The 10850-nt window shown below is 38.7% G+C and overlaps 2 protein-coding genes across 2 annotated transcripts; one reads left to right on the top strand and one right to left on the bottom strand.

Annotated features, from left to right (window-relative positions):
- Window positions 1–282: 282 nt before the first annotated feature.
- On the top strand, window positions 283–5595 carry LOC111465945. Its single transcript, XM_023110431.1, has 2 exons — window positions 283–499; window positions 2850–5595. Exons 1-2 carry the CDS (start codon window positions 460–462, stop codon window positions 4937–4939), a joined length of 2130 nt encoding a protein of 709 aa, XP_022966199.1. The 5' UTR covers window positions 283–459; the 3' UTR covers window positions 4940–5595.
- A 523-nt stretch (window positions 5596–6118) lies between these two features.
- On the bottom strand, window positions 6119–10062 carry LOC111466093 (proteasome subunit alpha type-3-like). Its single transcript, XM_023110674.1, has 10 exons — window positions 9786–10062; window positions 9632–9671; window positions 9450–9533; window positions 9081–9154; window positions 8428–8514; window positions 8258–8342; window positions 8074–8120; window positions 7033–7098; window positions 6833–6923; window positions 6119–6349 (listed from the first exon to the last, which is right to left on the bottom strand). The coding sequence occupies exons 1-10, from the start codon at window positions 9887–9889 to the stop codon at window positions 6278–6280; spliced, it is 750 nt and encodes a 249-aa protein (XP_022966442.1). The 5' UTR covers window positions 9890–10062; the 3' UTR covers window positions 6119–6277.
- Window positions 10063–10850: the final 788 nt, after the last annotated feature.

Raw genomic sequence — 10850 nt, 5'->3', positions numbered from 1 at the left:
CGAGACTTGAACCATGGGATTTCACGCTTTCACTAGCTCGAGAGATTAAGTTAAATATAATTACGAACCATTCCGGTTTAACTTGAATCGATGAATGACAGACAATTTTGCCAACCAAAAGAAAAAACATATGACCAAACACAAGACACCAATACACTTTAACCGACCAACCAACAACAAAGGCAACCAAGAAAAGGCTTAAACTACTTGTCCAACAATCATGGGTCGAGTCGGGTATATTCGGGTCGGATCGGGTCGGATCCTCTGGGTTGACACCAGACGCCGGAAGCAAAGAGAATTTGGAAGTGGAAATTCGTGTTCGTTCAATGATGGCCAACAACTGAGGACCCCCCAAAAAGGCAGAGAGAATTTCGCCGGGATCGTACTCGAAGACCAGGGTGAAATCAATCAGCGTGTGGATTTTGAATTTCATTTTGGAATTAAGGGGGTTCGTGGTCAATGGTCCTCGACTCCCAACTTCATATTTCGTCAATGGAAGGTCAGGATTCTCTCTCTAACTCCGAATTTCTCTATCAATTTCACCGGATTTCTATTCCGGTGCTCATGCTGGTGAGTGAGGAGTTCTTGTGGTTTTTTCTGTATTTCATTTCTCTTGTTGTTTACTCTTTTAGGAAATTTTTATATGGAGTTGACGAACTGAGTTTAGAATTGAGATGAAAATTCGGGGGTTTCTTTTTGGTAGATGATTTAGGGTTTCTGAGTTTAGGTTATTTTGGTTCGTTCTTTCATTTTGGAAGTCTTGTTGAATTGTTGATTCATAATCGTGGTGATTGGTGTGGTGTTTCTGATTGTGGTTTGATTAATTGGAAGTGAAATTAACTGCTGAGAATTGTAAAAAAATTTCTTCCCAATAGGAAACAACCTCTTGAAATTGAAGCAGGTTGCGTTTTATAGCATTGAGAACTGCCATTCGCCTTCTGATTACAATGGTAAGGAGTGAAGGCAGTGTGTCAAAGGGGAATTTTGAGCGATTGTTGGTGTCTGGGTAACCATTTTAATATCTTGTCAATTCTCTGGGATGTATGCTCGTACGTGCATTCATCTCTGTTGCTGAGGTGCTCTTTCGTGCATATTATGCTTGGTGTCACAATCGCCTTTTTCTTGGCAGCAGATTTGGTGATTGTGCGACACTCACTTTCAACACGGAGTGAGTCAAGCCAACTTCGGATCGCGTCGCCTATGGCCGGGCAACGTATGCTCAAGCCTCTAGCCCCGATTTGAGAAGAAGGTTTTAGAAAAGGGGTAGAGAGATTTAGAAAGAGAGTTTGAAAGCAAGGTTAAGAGAGAGATTGAAAGCAGTGTTATATAGTATGCAAGCAAAAGACAACAACAACGGCTTAAAGAATATATAACTTTTCGGGCAGGGAGAATTTGACAACTAATCTCATCCCCTATAGTACATTTTGGGGCATTTCATGTCTACCAGGCGTAAACATGATTTTGCCGAAACGTTATACTCTTAGGAAAAGCAAGAAAGAAATTATACAACATGAAAGTAGTAAAGGAAGGCGATAAAGTAGTACAAGGCAAGGGATTCGGCATGTAATGGGCATGCAGTCGTGGGCAACATGCCCTTGGACAAGCATGACCAGGACACTTGGCTTGATAGTGCAAGCTATGACTTAATATTGAGTGTCGTTTGATAACTATTTTGTTTTGAAAATCGTGCTTATTTTCTTATCGTTTATTTTCTGTGGTTTTCACTTTTAAAGAAATATCTGAATTCTTTCCGTAACAAAATCAAGTTTTTTGTATGCCTTTGTATTCTTTAATTTATTCAACGAAGATTCGGTTTCTTATCAAAAAAATTTAAAAAACCAAATCGGTATCTAACAGGGCGTTTGAAACACAATTTTGGATTACTTTACAAGTGATCATTTGGAATCTCCTTCTGGACTTTTATTTGGAGAAGTATACATATAAGTAGGTTTATAGTGTGATTGTTTTTTTTTTATGAAATTTAAGCCTATTAGTTTTAATCAACTTTCTTGTTCATGCTGATATTGAAATTGATTTTAAATTTTTTTATTAAATAAAATGGCATTAATATTTTTTGGGCAAGTCACCAAAAACGTGGTTTCATTAAGCTAAATAAAAGATTGTACAAGGGCATAAAATGACTAGCTTGGAAAAGGAGTCCAAACACCAGCTGGTCATGTATGAACTTCAATCCAATAACCTTTTCTTCTATCCACTGATATTATTACCTTCTAATTCCTTCCCAATACCTCTCAAAGAAAATTCTGAATTGGATCCAAAATTGACAGGTTAGTGTGAGCATTCTTGCTTTAGTGGGTCTCCGAGATCCTTTCGATGACCTATATTGTGTTGAAGGGATATCGATATGATCCGATTGATTGTGTAAAACCTGCGGTAGTAATGGAACCAGGAAAAGTATACAGAAAAGACGGTTCTTTTCTATTCTATTAGTATGAGTTAGTGATCTCGGCTTAGTGAGCCCTTTCTTCCGTTTCTTCCGTGATGAATAAAACCTAGCTGATAATTACAGAAACTTGAGTGATAAAAAGGTGTTAAGTCCAAATCTCCTAAACCTCTTTCCAAGACCTCTCCACCACTATGATAATTTCACTCTTCCTATCTAGCCAAATACTTCACATGGGAGAAGAACAAAAATCAAAATTTCTATAAGTTAGTTATCTTTTGAGAGAGAAAGGAACTGGCCAAATTTGAGAATTCTGAATCACATTTTTAGGCAGTGAGTGAGCTTTAGTTGCACATCAAAGCTTAGTGATCACATTGGCTTTGTTGAAATTTATAAAATGTTTTGCTAACCAGCTTGAGGCTAATTGATCGACATCTTCCGACAGGTGTATCACCAGACCAGGAATCCGTGGGTTCTGGAACGAAAAGGTCCAGTGTATCATCTGGAAGTAAGTCTAGAAACCGGAACGAGTTTCTTTACAAATTCTTGGACAGTGAAATCTTTACGGCCAAACTCGAGGATTGGTTTGAAGAAGTGTTAGAGAATTCTAAAACCAAAAAGCCTGTTTTCGATGTTCCGTTTGAGTTGATAGATTTACAGAAGTTTGACTATGCACTAGAAGGTATTTCATTTCAGCAGCTGGTTCGTATGCCGAGTGCTACTTGTGCTTCGGCCTCTGATGGCGTGGAAGCAACTGCTTATCTTGCTGTTGAGGATTTTCTTCATGCATGTGTGAAAGGTTTGTGGGAGGCATTTTGGGGGAGTCATGATCAGTCCCTGCCTTTCACCGTTGCTTGTTTGTACAGGGATAATTTAAAATTTTACCATGCTGAGAAGGCCATTGCTACAGGGAAGCTGGAAGGTCTTTCGGCCACTGGCATACTGTTGAAGAACCCTCGACATCCCCATGGGAAGTGGGGCCAAATTCTTACGCTTGCTGTACTGAGTCCTGATATCGGAAACCTCGCTGTGGACCATGAGAGTTATCCTTCTTCATCTGTCTTAGGCAAGGCCCTTTTTTATGCTATCCGCATGCTGTTGTCAAGAAGCTTGAAAAAATCGAACTATTCACCGAGTTTAAACTCCGTTTTTGTTCTTCTTGTCAATTCACAGTATGGAGGAGTAATAAAAGTTGAAGGAGATTTAAGTAGATTGGAGTGCGATCCAAATAATGCGTATGAATGTGCTGCTGAATGGATAAAACGATATGCTACAATATCAGTTTCTCAAATTGATAGGATCTGGAATGAGCTTGGAAATGCAAACTGGGGAAATATTGGGGCCTTACAAATACTTTTTGCAACCTTCCATTGTATAATGCAATTTGCTGGAGTTCCGACACACTCAATTGAGGATCTAGCTGCCGAGCATAGTTCTCGTTTGCAAACGAGAAGAGCAGAGAGGCAGTTGGGTGACGTCAGATCGAATGGGAATGGTATGTTTAGGTTCCAACGGCGAAGTGTTTCCCCTGAAATTGTTGAAGTTCAGGAAGATTCGATCGAAGTTAAGTCGGAAGAGATAGTAAAGTTGGAAGTAGGATCCATATTGTGGTTGGAGGATTCGAACTGGCAAAAGGGTTATCAGATTAATGAACTCCTGACTTCTGGTGAGCTTCAATTTTATATTGCTTCTCCTGTTGAAGAACCTGGAAAGAGTCTGTTTCTTTACGTCGGATCTCGAATTTCCCAGCTCGAAGCATGGGAAGATATGAACTGGTGGTATCAAGTACAGAGGCAGACCAGGGTGCTGACTGTAATGAAACAGAAAGGTCTATCTAGCAAGTATCTACCACAATTGAGTGCATCTGGGAGGATCATTCATCCCGGTCGGTGTCATAGACCCAGCTCGGGTCAGAACTGCGACCACCCATGGTGTGGCACGCCTATTCTTGTGACCAGCCCAGTTGGTGAAACTGTAGCAGACATGGTAAATGGTGGTAGATTTAGTCCTGAAGAAACATTAAGGTGTTGCCATGACTGCTTGTCTGCACTCTCAACTGCTGCTTCAGCTGGAATCCGACATGGAGACATCCGACCAGAGAATGTGATTTGTGTGAGATCGGGTGTGAGACAACCTTATTTTGTTCTTATCGGCTGGGGACATGCGATTCTTGAAGACAGGGACCGCCCTGCTTTGAATCTTCACTTCTCATCCACTCTTGCTCTACAGGAGGGGAAGCTCTGCTCGGCATCAGATGCTGAGAGCCTAGTTTATATGCTTTATTATGCCTCTGGTGGTGCTTTTCCCGACCTGGATTCCGTTGAGGGGGTGCTATTGTGGCGAGAGACCTCTTGGTCAAGGAGGTCAATTCAGCATAAGCTTGGTGATATGTCGACAGTACTGAAAGCATTTGCTGACTACGTCGATAGTCTTTGTGGAACTCCATATCCAATGGACTATGACATCTGGTTAAGAAGGTTGCGGAGAAATATCCACGATGATGATCCGGGAAAGGAAATCGATACATCAGGCTAGGACGCTTTTATTAGCTATGGTGTAAATTTCTACTCCATTGTTGACATCCATCTCTTCCAACTGTGATTATGCATTTTTGGTTGGAAGAAGACCAGATGGTTCAGGTAAGTTAATGGCTCGATTACATTCCTGAAGTTCGAACTTTCGACTCAATGCTGGCTACTAGGAAGGAATGTTTCAGTCAGCTTGTTATCTGTGTTCGTTTTCGAGCTGGAGTTCATCGACTCTGTAAAAGACATTGATCTAGATGCACCTAACAAGATTGCACTGCTCATAACCTCTGATTACCGTTGGTCGATGTGGACAAGTGCAGCTACGATCGTGGTCGACACTGATTTATAACTGTGTGACCAAGCTGAACACCATGATGTTTCCATGTAAGTGCATATGTAAAGTAGATTTTAGTATTGCGTTTGGTGTGAAGGGTAGATTTGTATATGTGTTTTTGGTTGCCACTAGGAAGAAGAGTTTGGATGTTTATGATGTTGGAGAGTATTAACATTCTGAAGGAATTTGTAATTTCTGATAATGGATAGGCTTCTTAGGACTCCTCATTCTACTTCCTTTTAGTTTTTCCTTGGTTTGTTGTATACTTTTTGGTGTAATTAATAAAGTTTACCAAAGATTTGCAACCTGTGCTGAAATTTATCATCACACAAACTTGGAGCATGTTTGAGCTCATTTTCAAAATTAATTAATTAGAATCGTCTACAAAAAAATCATGAATTTTGAAGTATATGATTTTTCAGGTAAAATCTGTCAAAGTCTCCCTACTCAAAAAGTTATATGTTATTTAATTTAAGTGTTGCCTTTTGCTCATAGTTATATAAACGTTCGATTTTAAATCTTTTCTTATTCTTACTTTCAAACTCATTAGTTGTCCGACGGTAAATGACGCAAATACAAATTAGCTTGACTCACTTGGTGTTGGGAGTGAATACCGCACACTCCATCACAAAACCCACTACAGATAACAGTCCAATATATTTTCTTTTACACAATTAATTAAAAAATAAACAATCTTATGAATCATGAACATGTGTTTTAAGAGCCCAATTTAAGTATAGATTTTGTAGCATGGAAGAAAAGTTCCAAAAGCCCTAGTTTATCTAGCTTTAGTAAATCAAACTGCTGCATTTGCAAATCATTCACAACTCTTGGTCGTATTAAAATTCCCAATTTGATTAAGAACAGTACAATAAAGCAGTATGGAAATCACAATAAGTTTATCTGTTCCTGAATCCTTGGAAAATTCTTACAGGGTGCTCTAACCAGACGCTTGAAACTAAATAAAGCAATTGCAGTACAAGTAAGAACACCTAAAAATATCTAACTTCCTTAATCAGCATCCATCTCTTCCAGGGCAGCTTTAGCTGCTGCCTTTGCTTCCCCTAGAAGATCCTCCGGGACCTGAAAATAGAAGAAGCATGTGGTTGAACTATCTTTCCAGAGAGCCACTTCCCTAATACTAAAGTATTTCAGGGCAACGTGAATTGGATACTAGCTATTGCTATAGTATGTTCATACTATACTAATACTACTTTCAACTACATTGTTCGTGTTAAATCGTAACGTGATTTAATATCAATAGTAGTAGGCAGCTATACCATCCTATTTTTTCCACAGGAATTATGTACCACTGAAAAAATTCATGAACCGTAGATTTCTGTCACAACTTCCAGAAGATCCAAAGGAAAACTAAGTTTACGGTAATCGGTTCAGAATTTAGATGCAGCTTTCCACAATCAAATTTAAGTACCGCTAATATTCAGCTACCCATAATCGATGTTGATATGAAGAACAGAATTAGTATACTAATATCACGACATATCATGTAACAAAATTTTGAAAAGAACAATTGCAATTTATTTTCTTCTATAACATTAGTAGTACCTTCTGATGTTGGCGGTTGGATTCATCACAGATCCAACTCATTTCCAACTCGAAGTCCTTGTCCTTTGCCTCATCATGTACTCCATAAATACTGCTCGCCAAAAAGAGCAACCAAAAGTTAGATTCTAATCAAGCATTTGCTCGGACAAACTACAAGATCACTTGTTTTAGCAAAGCCCAACAACTCAGAAGCTACTCACATCTTGGCTACTTCAATGACCCCTTGCCGACATGTCATTTCAGAGAGCTTCAACTTTTCAATTTCCCTGTCATAGCATTCTAGTACATCAGGAATATTACTTGAATTATCATGAATAAAGATAACAGACAATTTGTTAGTGAGATGTTATATTGATGGATATATTCGAAGGTTGTGAGCTATTATGAATAAGGGGTGTATTAGAAAGTGCCCATTCTTTAACAAAAGTCCTTTTTAACTATAAGCACTTAAGTAAAAAGTACTTATTGGTTCTATATTAATCAAAGTTCTTACCTTCCACTTGAGCACTTCGGCTGAAAAATTACACAAGTTCTCGTTTATTGAGTATTTCTAAATAATTGTTTGAATACAAACATGAGAATGTTCGCTTTGAACACTTTTAAATTACTTCCAAACATGATTTTGAGTGGAGGGTGCTTTGGACATGACTCCCAAACATAGTCTAAGGCTTCTTAATATACCCCCACAACCTTCCTTTTTTTAATAGAATAGTTATATGATACATAAAAAAACAAAAAAGCTCCATCGACGCTGAGACTGTTAAAATTAAGAGTTAGGCTTGCACGAAAAAACAGTGGATGAAAGATTTTCTATTGCCCATGGACTTGTATCAACTATTTTCCTCCATCAGTGAAGTCATGCTAAGAGATAAATAATTCAATTTCTATAGTTTCTTGCACCACTATGGACAGAAAGGTCATGTACAACCAAATCATTGTTCTGGAAGTTTAATATTGATTACATTATCCACCATAAATTAGTCAATAAATTCGCTATGTAGCGAGAAGGTTCAATAACTAAAGTCCCTGATATGAATATTATTTTCCAAGATTATGAGTAATGAGCATTCACATATCAGTCATAGAAAGCTTACATGAATCTCCTACAGAAACATCTTTAGGTAGCCATGCATCCACATTTTTGAAAACTCATTCTCATTAAATTCAATTAGATAGCAACAGAGGAGTGTCTAGTCAATCCCCCCACAAGAGAATCATGACAAGTAAATCTTTAATCTTACGTTTTTGCAGCCTGCCTGCCCTTTCCAATTGCAGCGCCATAGTACCTCTGGAAAAACCCACAAAAAATGTAAGTTCATAGCAGTGATAGATGTGCATAAGTAGTTTGCAAGTGCTGTGAACAAAACAGCATTAAAGTTAAAACTGAATATCACAAGTCTGCAACATGTCAATGCATAAACTCACATAAGAAACACCGGATGGTTCAACCATGTACAATTGTGGTCCATCTCTATCATAACCCCCAAGAATAACGCCACATCCAAAAGGTCTGCAACATTAACTTTAATTCTATTTAAGGAGAAAGAAGGAAGCAATTTCAAATTACTATAGGTCTTATTGAAATCGTGACAAACCTGAGCCACCAGTAGAGTGTACAGAGATGCACATAACTGGCAACACGATCAGCTAGTTCCTTTACAGGGATTGGTTCACCATAAACACTATATAAGGAGTCCATAACAAAACAAGATAAGCATTCAATAGGATAATGCAAAAACAACAATACATCTCAGATAACCTCAGAAAAAGCATTAGATTAATTGATAACTTTTCTCATGATCATATGGCCTGTATGCCTTCACTTTTAAAGTGCTCTAGACACCATTATTTTCTCCCATCAGTATAATATCTCACTGTACCTATGTATGATTAATGTGTATGAAGGGCTAGAAGTTCATGAAGGCATGTAGTTTCTAGAAAAAACAATTCATTTGCATGTGACAGTTCAATAATTCAATCATCGTCACTTTGTCTAATACTGTTCATCTGTCATGTCGTATCTTAATCGTAGAAGACTTGTTAACTGTAAACCTCTATTTAAAATATATTTATCAAGTCAGGACTCAGGAATCATATTCAAACATTAGCAGAAAACTGAATTAAATCGAGGTATCATCACCGAAAACATTCATATCCATTATGCATTCTTACAGAACAACAAATTTCATTATGTATAGAGTGGGAGGTGTGGGTTATTGGAGACTGTCTAAAATAGAAGAGTCCCAACCTTTCATAGTTGGTTGCTTCAGACTTTGCTCGAGCAACTATTTGCCTTCCATCTGCTGCTAATCCTGCCACAGCCTGTTATTGAATGACGAAGTACATCAATAAGAAAAAGATGAGAATGCAAGCCCATGTAGCTTTACAGTTCACTTCTTGCTATATGTTAAACCTCAAACACTTGAACATGAGAAGATCCAAGAAAATGAACTTTTCTATTCCATTATTCATATGCAAGTCTCCACCCAGTCAAGGCACTCTCCTTAATCAGTAATCTACGACCATTATATAATAAAGGCTTTAAAAAAAAAATCAAAACCCTCATACAAGACCACTTGAATTCAAAGCAGTGATGGAGAAAAGACAAGGGAAATACCATGCCAGAATGACGATGAACGGCGTGAATTCTTCTATTAGAACCAGGAAGCATCATCTTCGAGGTAATTAGCTTTTCCACGCCCTGAATCAATAACACCCCCATCAGATTCGCACGTGAGAGACACTCCACCACAATCCACAAACAAGAGGAAACACACTCAAAAGCGTTCTAAAACTTACCATAACGACTCCATCTTCGCATTTGATTCCAATAACAGTCCTGCAAACGAATTCCAGACCCAGCTCACATAAAAAGGAAATCGCGAAATCCCTAACTACCTCAGGGAAAGTCTATGGAAGAAAGAAGGGGAAGAGAAAAAAAAGAAAGACATACCCACTGTTGTCGACGGCCTTTGCGGCGTACTCGATCTGGAAAACACGGCCATCGGGGGAGAATGTGGTGACGGAGAGATCGTAACCAGTGCCTATGCTGCTCATTGTTTCTGGTTCTTTGCCCTAATCGAGAGCGACTTTCAATCGGTAATCTGTGGAGCAGGAAATGGAAAAGTGGAGCTTATGAAGAAGACGACCGAGCTTTGTACTTCTCTCAACTCTTCAATTTCTTTCTTCCCAAGAAAATCTTTTGCCTTTGCGTGGGTAATTTCAAGGTTTTGTTTAGGATAATAATACACCTAAAAAAACATTTGTTTTTGAAAGGATGATGGGCTATTGTCATATGTGCTTCCACGTGATCAATGGACGTAATTTCCCGGTTGAACTTGCTTGCTTCTATGTGTGTGCTAGTTCTAAATGTTTGACTAAATGTTCTCCGAGCACGTGATTGATGGACGTTATCTCCCTGTTGAACTTGTTTGCTTCTATGTGTGTGCTAGCTCCAAATGTTTGACTATGTGTTCTCCGAGCACGTGATTGATGGGTGTTATTTCCCTGTTGAACTTGTTTGCTTCTATGTGTGTTAGCTCCAAATGTTTGCCTGTGTGTTCTCCCTGAAGAGCGTGTTTATCTGCACATGGCTAGGGTGTTAGAGTTAGGTTGGCTAAACAGTGACCTAGGTTAAGACATCTTCAATAGACTGATCACCTTAGGAGTGTGAGCGACGGTCAAAGGGTCTAGACACTAGTTCCCAGACTAAAAAAGACTCGAGGAATTCAAACAAAATAGTATGGAGTCAGAAGTCCACGTTAAGCCACATAGTCACCCTAGCCGCCTTAGAAACCCAATAGATCTTCTCAAACCCAGATATGACTAAGTTAAAGTTTAAACCATGGATTATATGCTTAGGTGATTAATAAGAGTATCTCCCTAGCAAAACATGCCTGAGAGAACTTAATTGAGATTATGGCGCTAGTGCAGTTTACATGTTGACTCAGGTTAGTACATTTCCATTATACCTTGCACTCCAGGATTGTGACCAATCAAAGGTTTAGACCTATGTGCA

Source organism: Cucurbita maxima, unplaced genomic scaffold, assembly GCF_002738345.1.
Source record: "Cucurbita maxima cultivar Rimu unplaced genomic scaffold, Cmax_1.0 Cma_Scf00030, whole genome shotgun sequence".
NCBI lineage: Eukaryota > Viridiplantae > Streptophyta > Magnoliopsida > Cucurbitales > Cucurbitaceae > Cucurbita > Cucurbita maxima.
Note: the sequence above shows the minus strand (reverse complement) of the source record. Positions and strands in the feature narration are given on the sequence as shown.

Coding starts and splice junctions, on each gene's coding strand:
- LOC111465945 (XM_023110431.1), top strand. CDS start 460: ATGGTCCTCGACTCCCAACTTCATATTTCGTCAATGGAAG. Junction 500..2,849: donor TCATATTTCGTCAATGGAAG/GTCAGGATTCTC, acceptor ATCTTCCGACAG/GTGTATCACCAGACCAGGAA.
- LOC111466093 (XM_023110674.1), bottom strand. CDS start 9,889: ATGAGCAGCATAGGCACTGGTTACGATCTCTCCGTCACCACATTCTCC. Junction 7,099..8,073: donor GGCAGGCAGGCTGCAAAAAC/GTAAGATTAAAG, acceptor ATGCTATGACAG/GGAAATTGAAAAGTTGAAGC. Junction 6,350..6,832: donor CCAACCGCCAACATCAGAAG/GTACTACTAATG, acceptor TTCTATTTTCAG/GTCCCGGAGGATCTTCTAGG.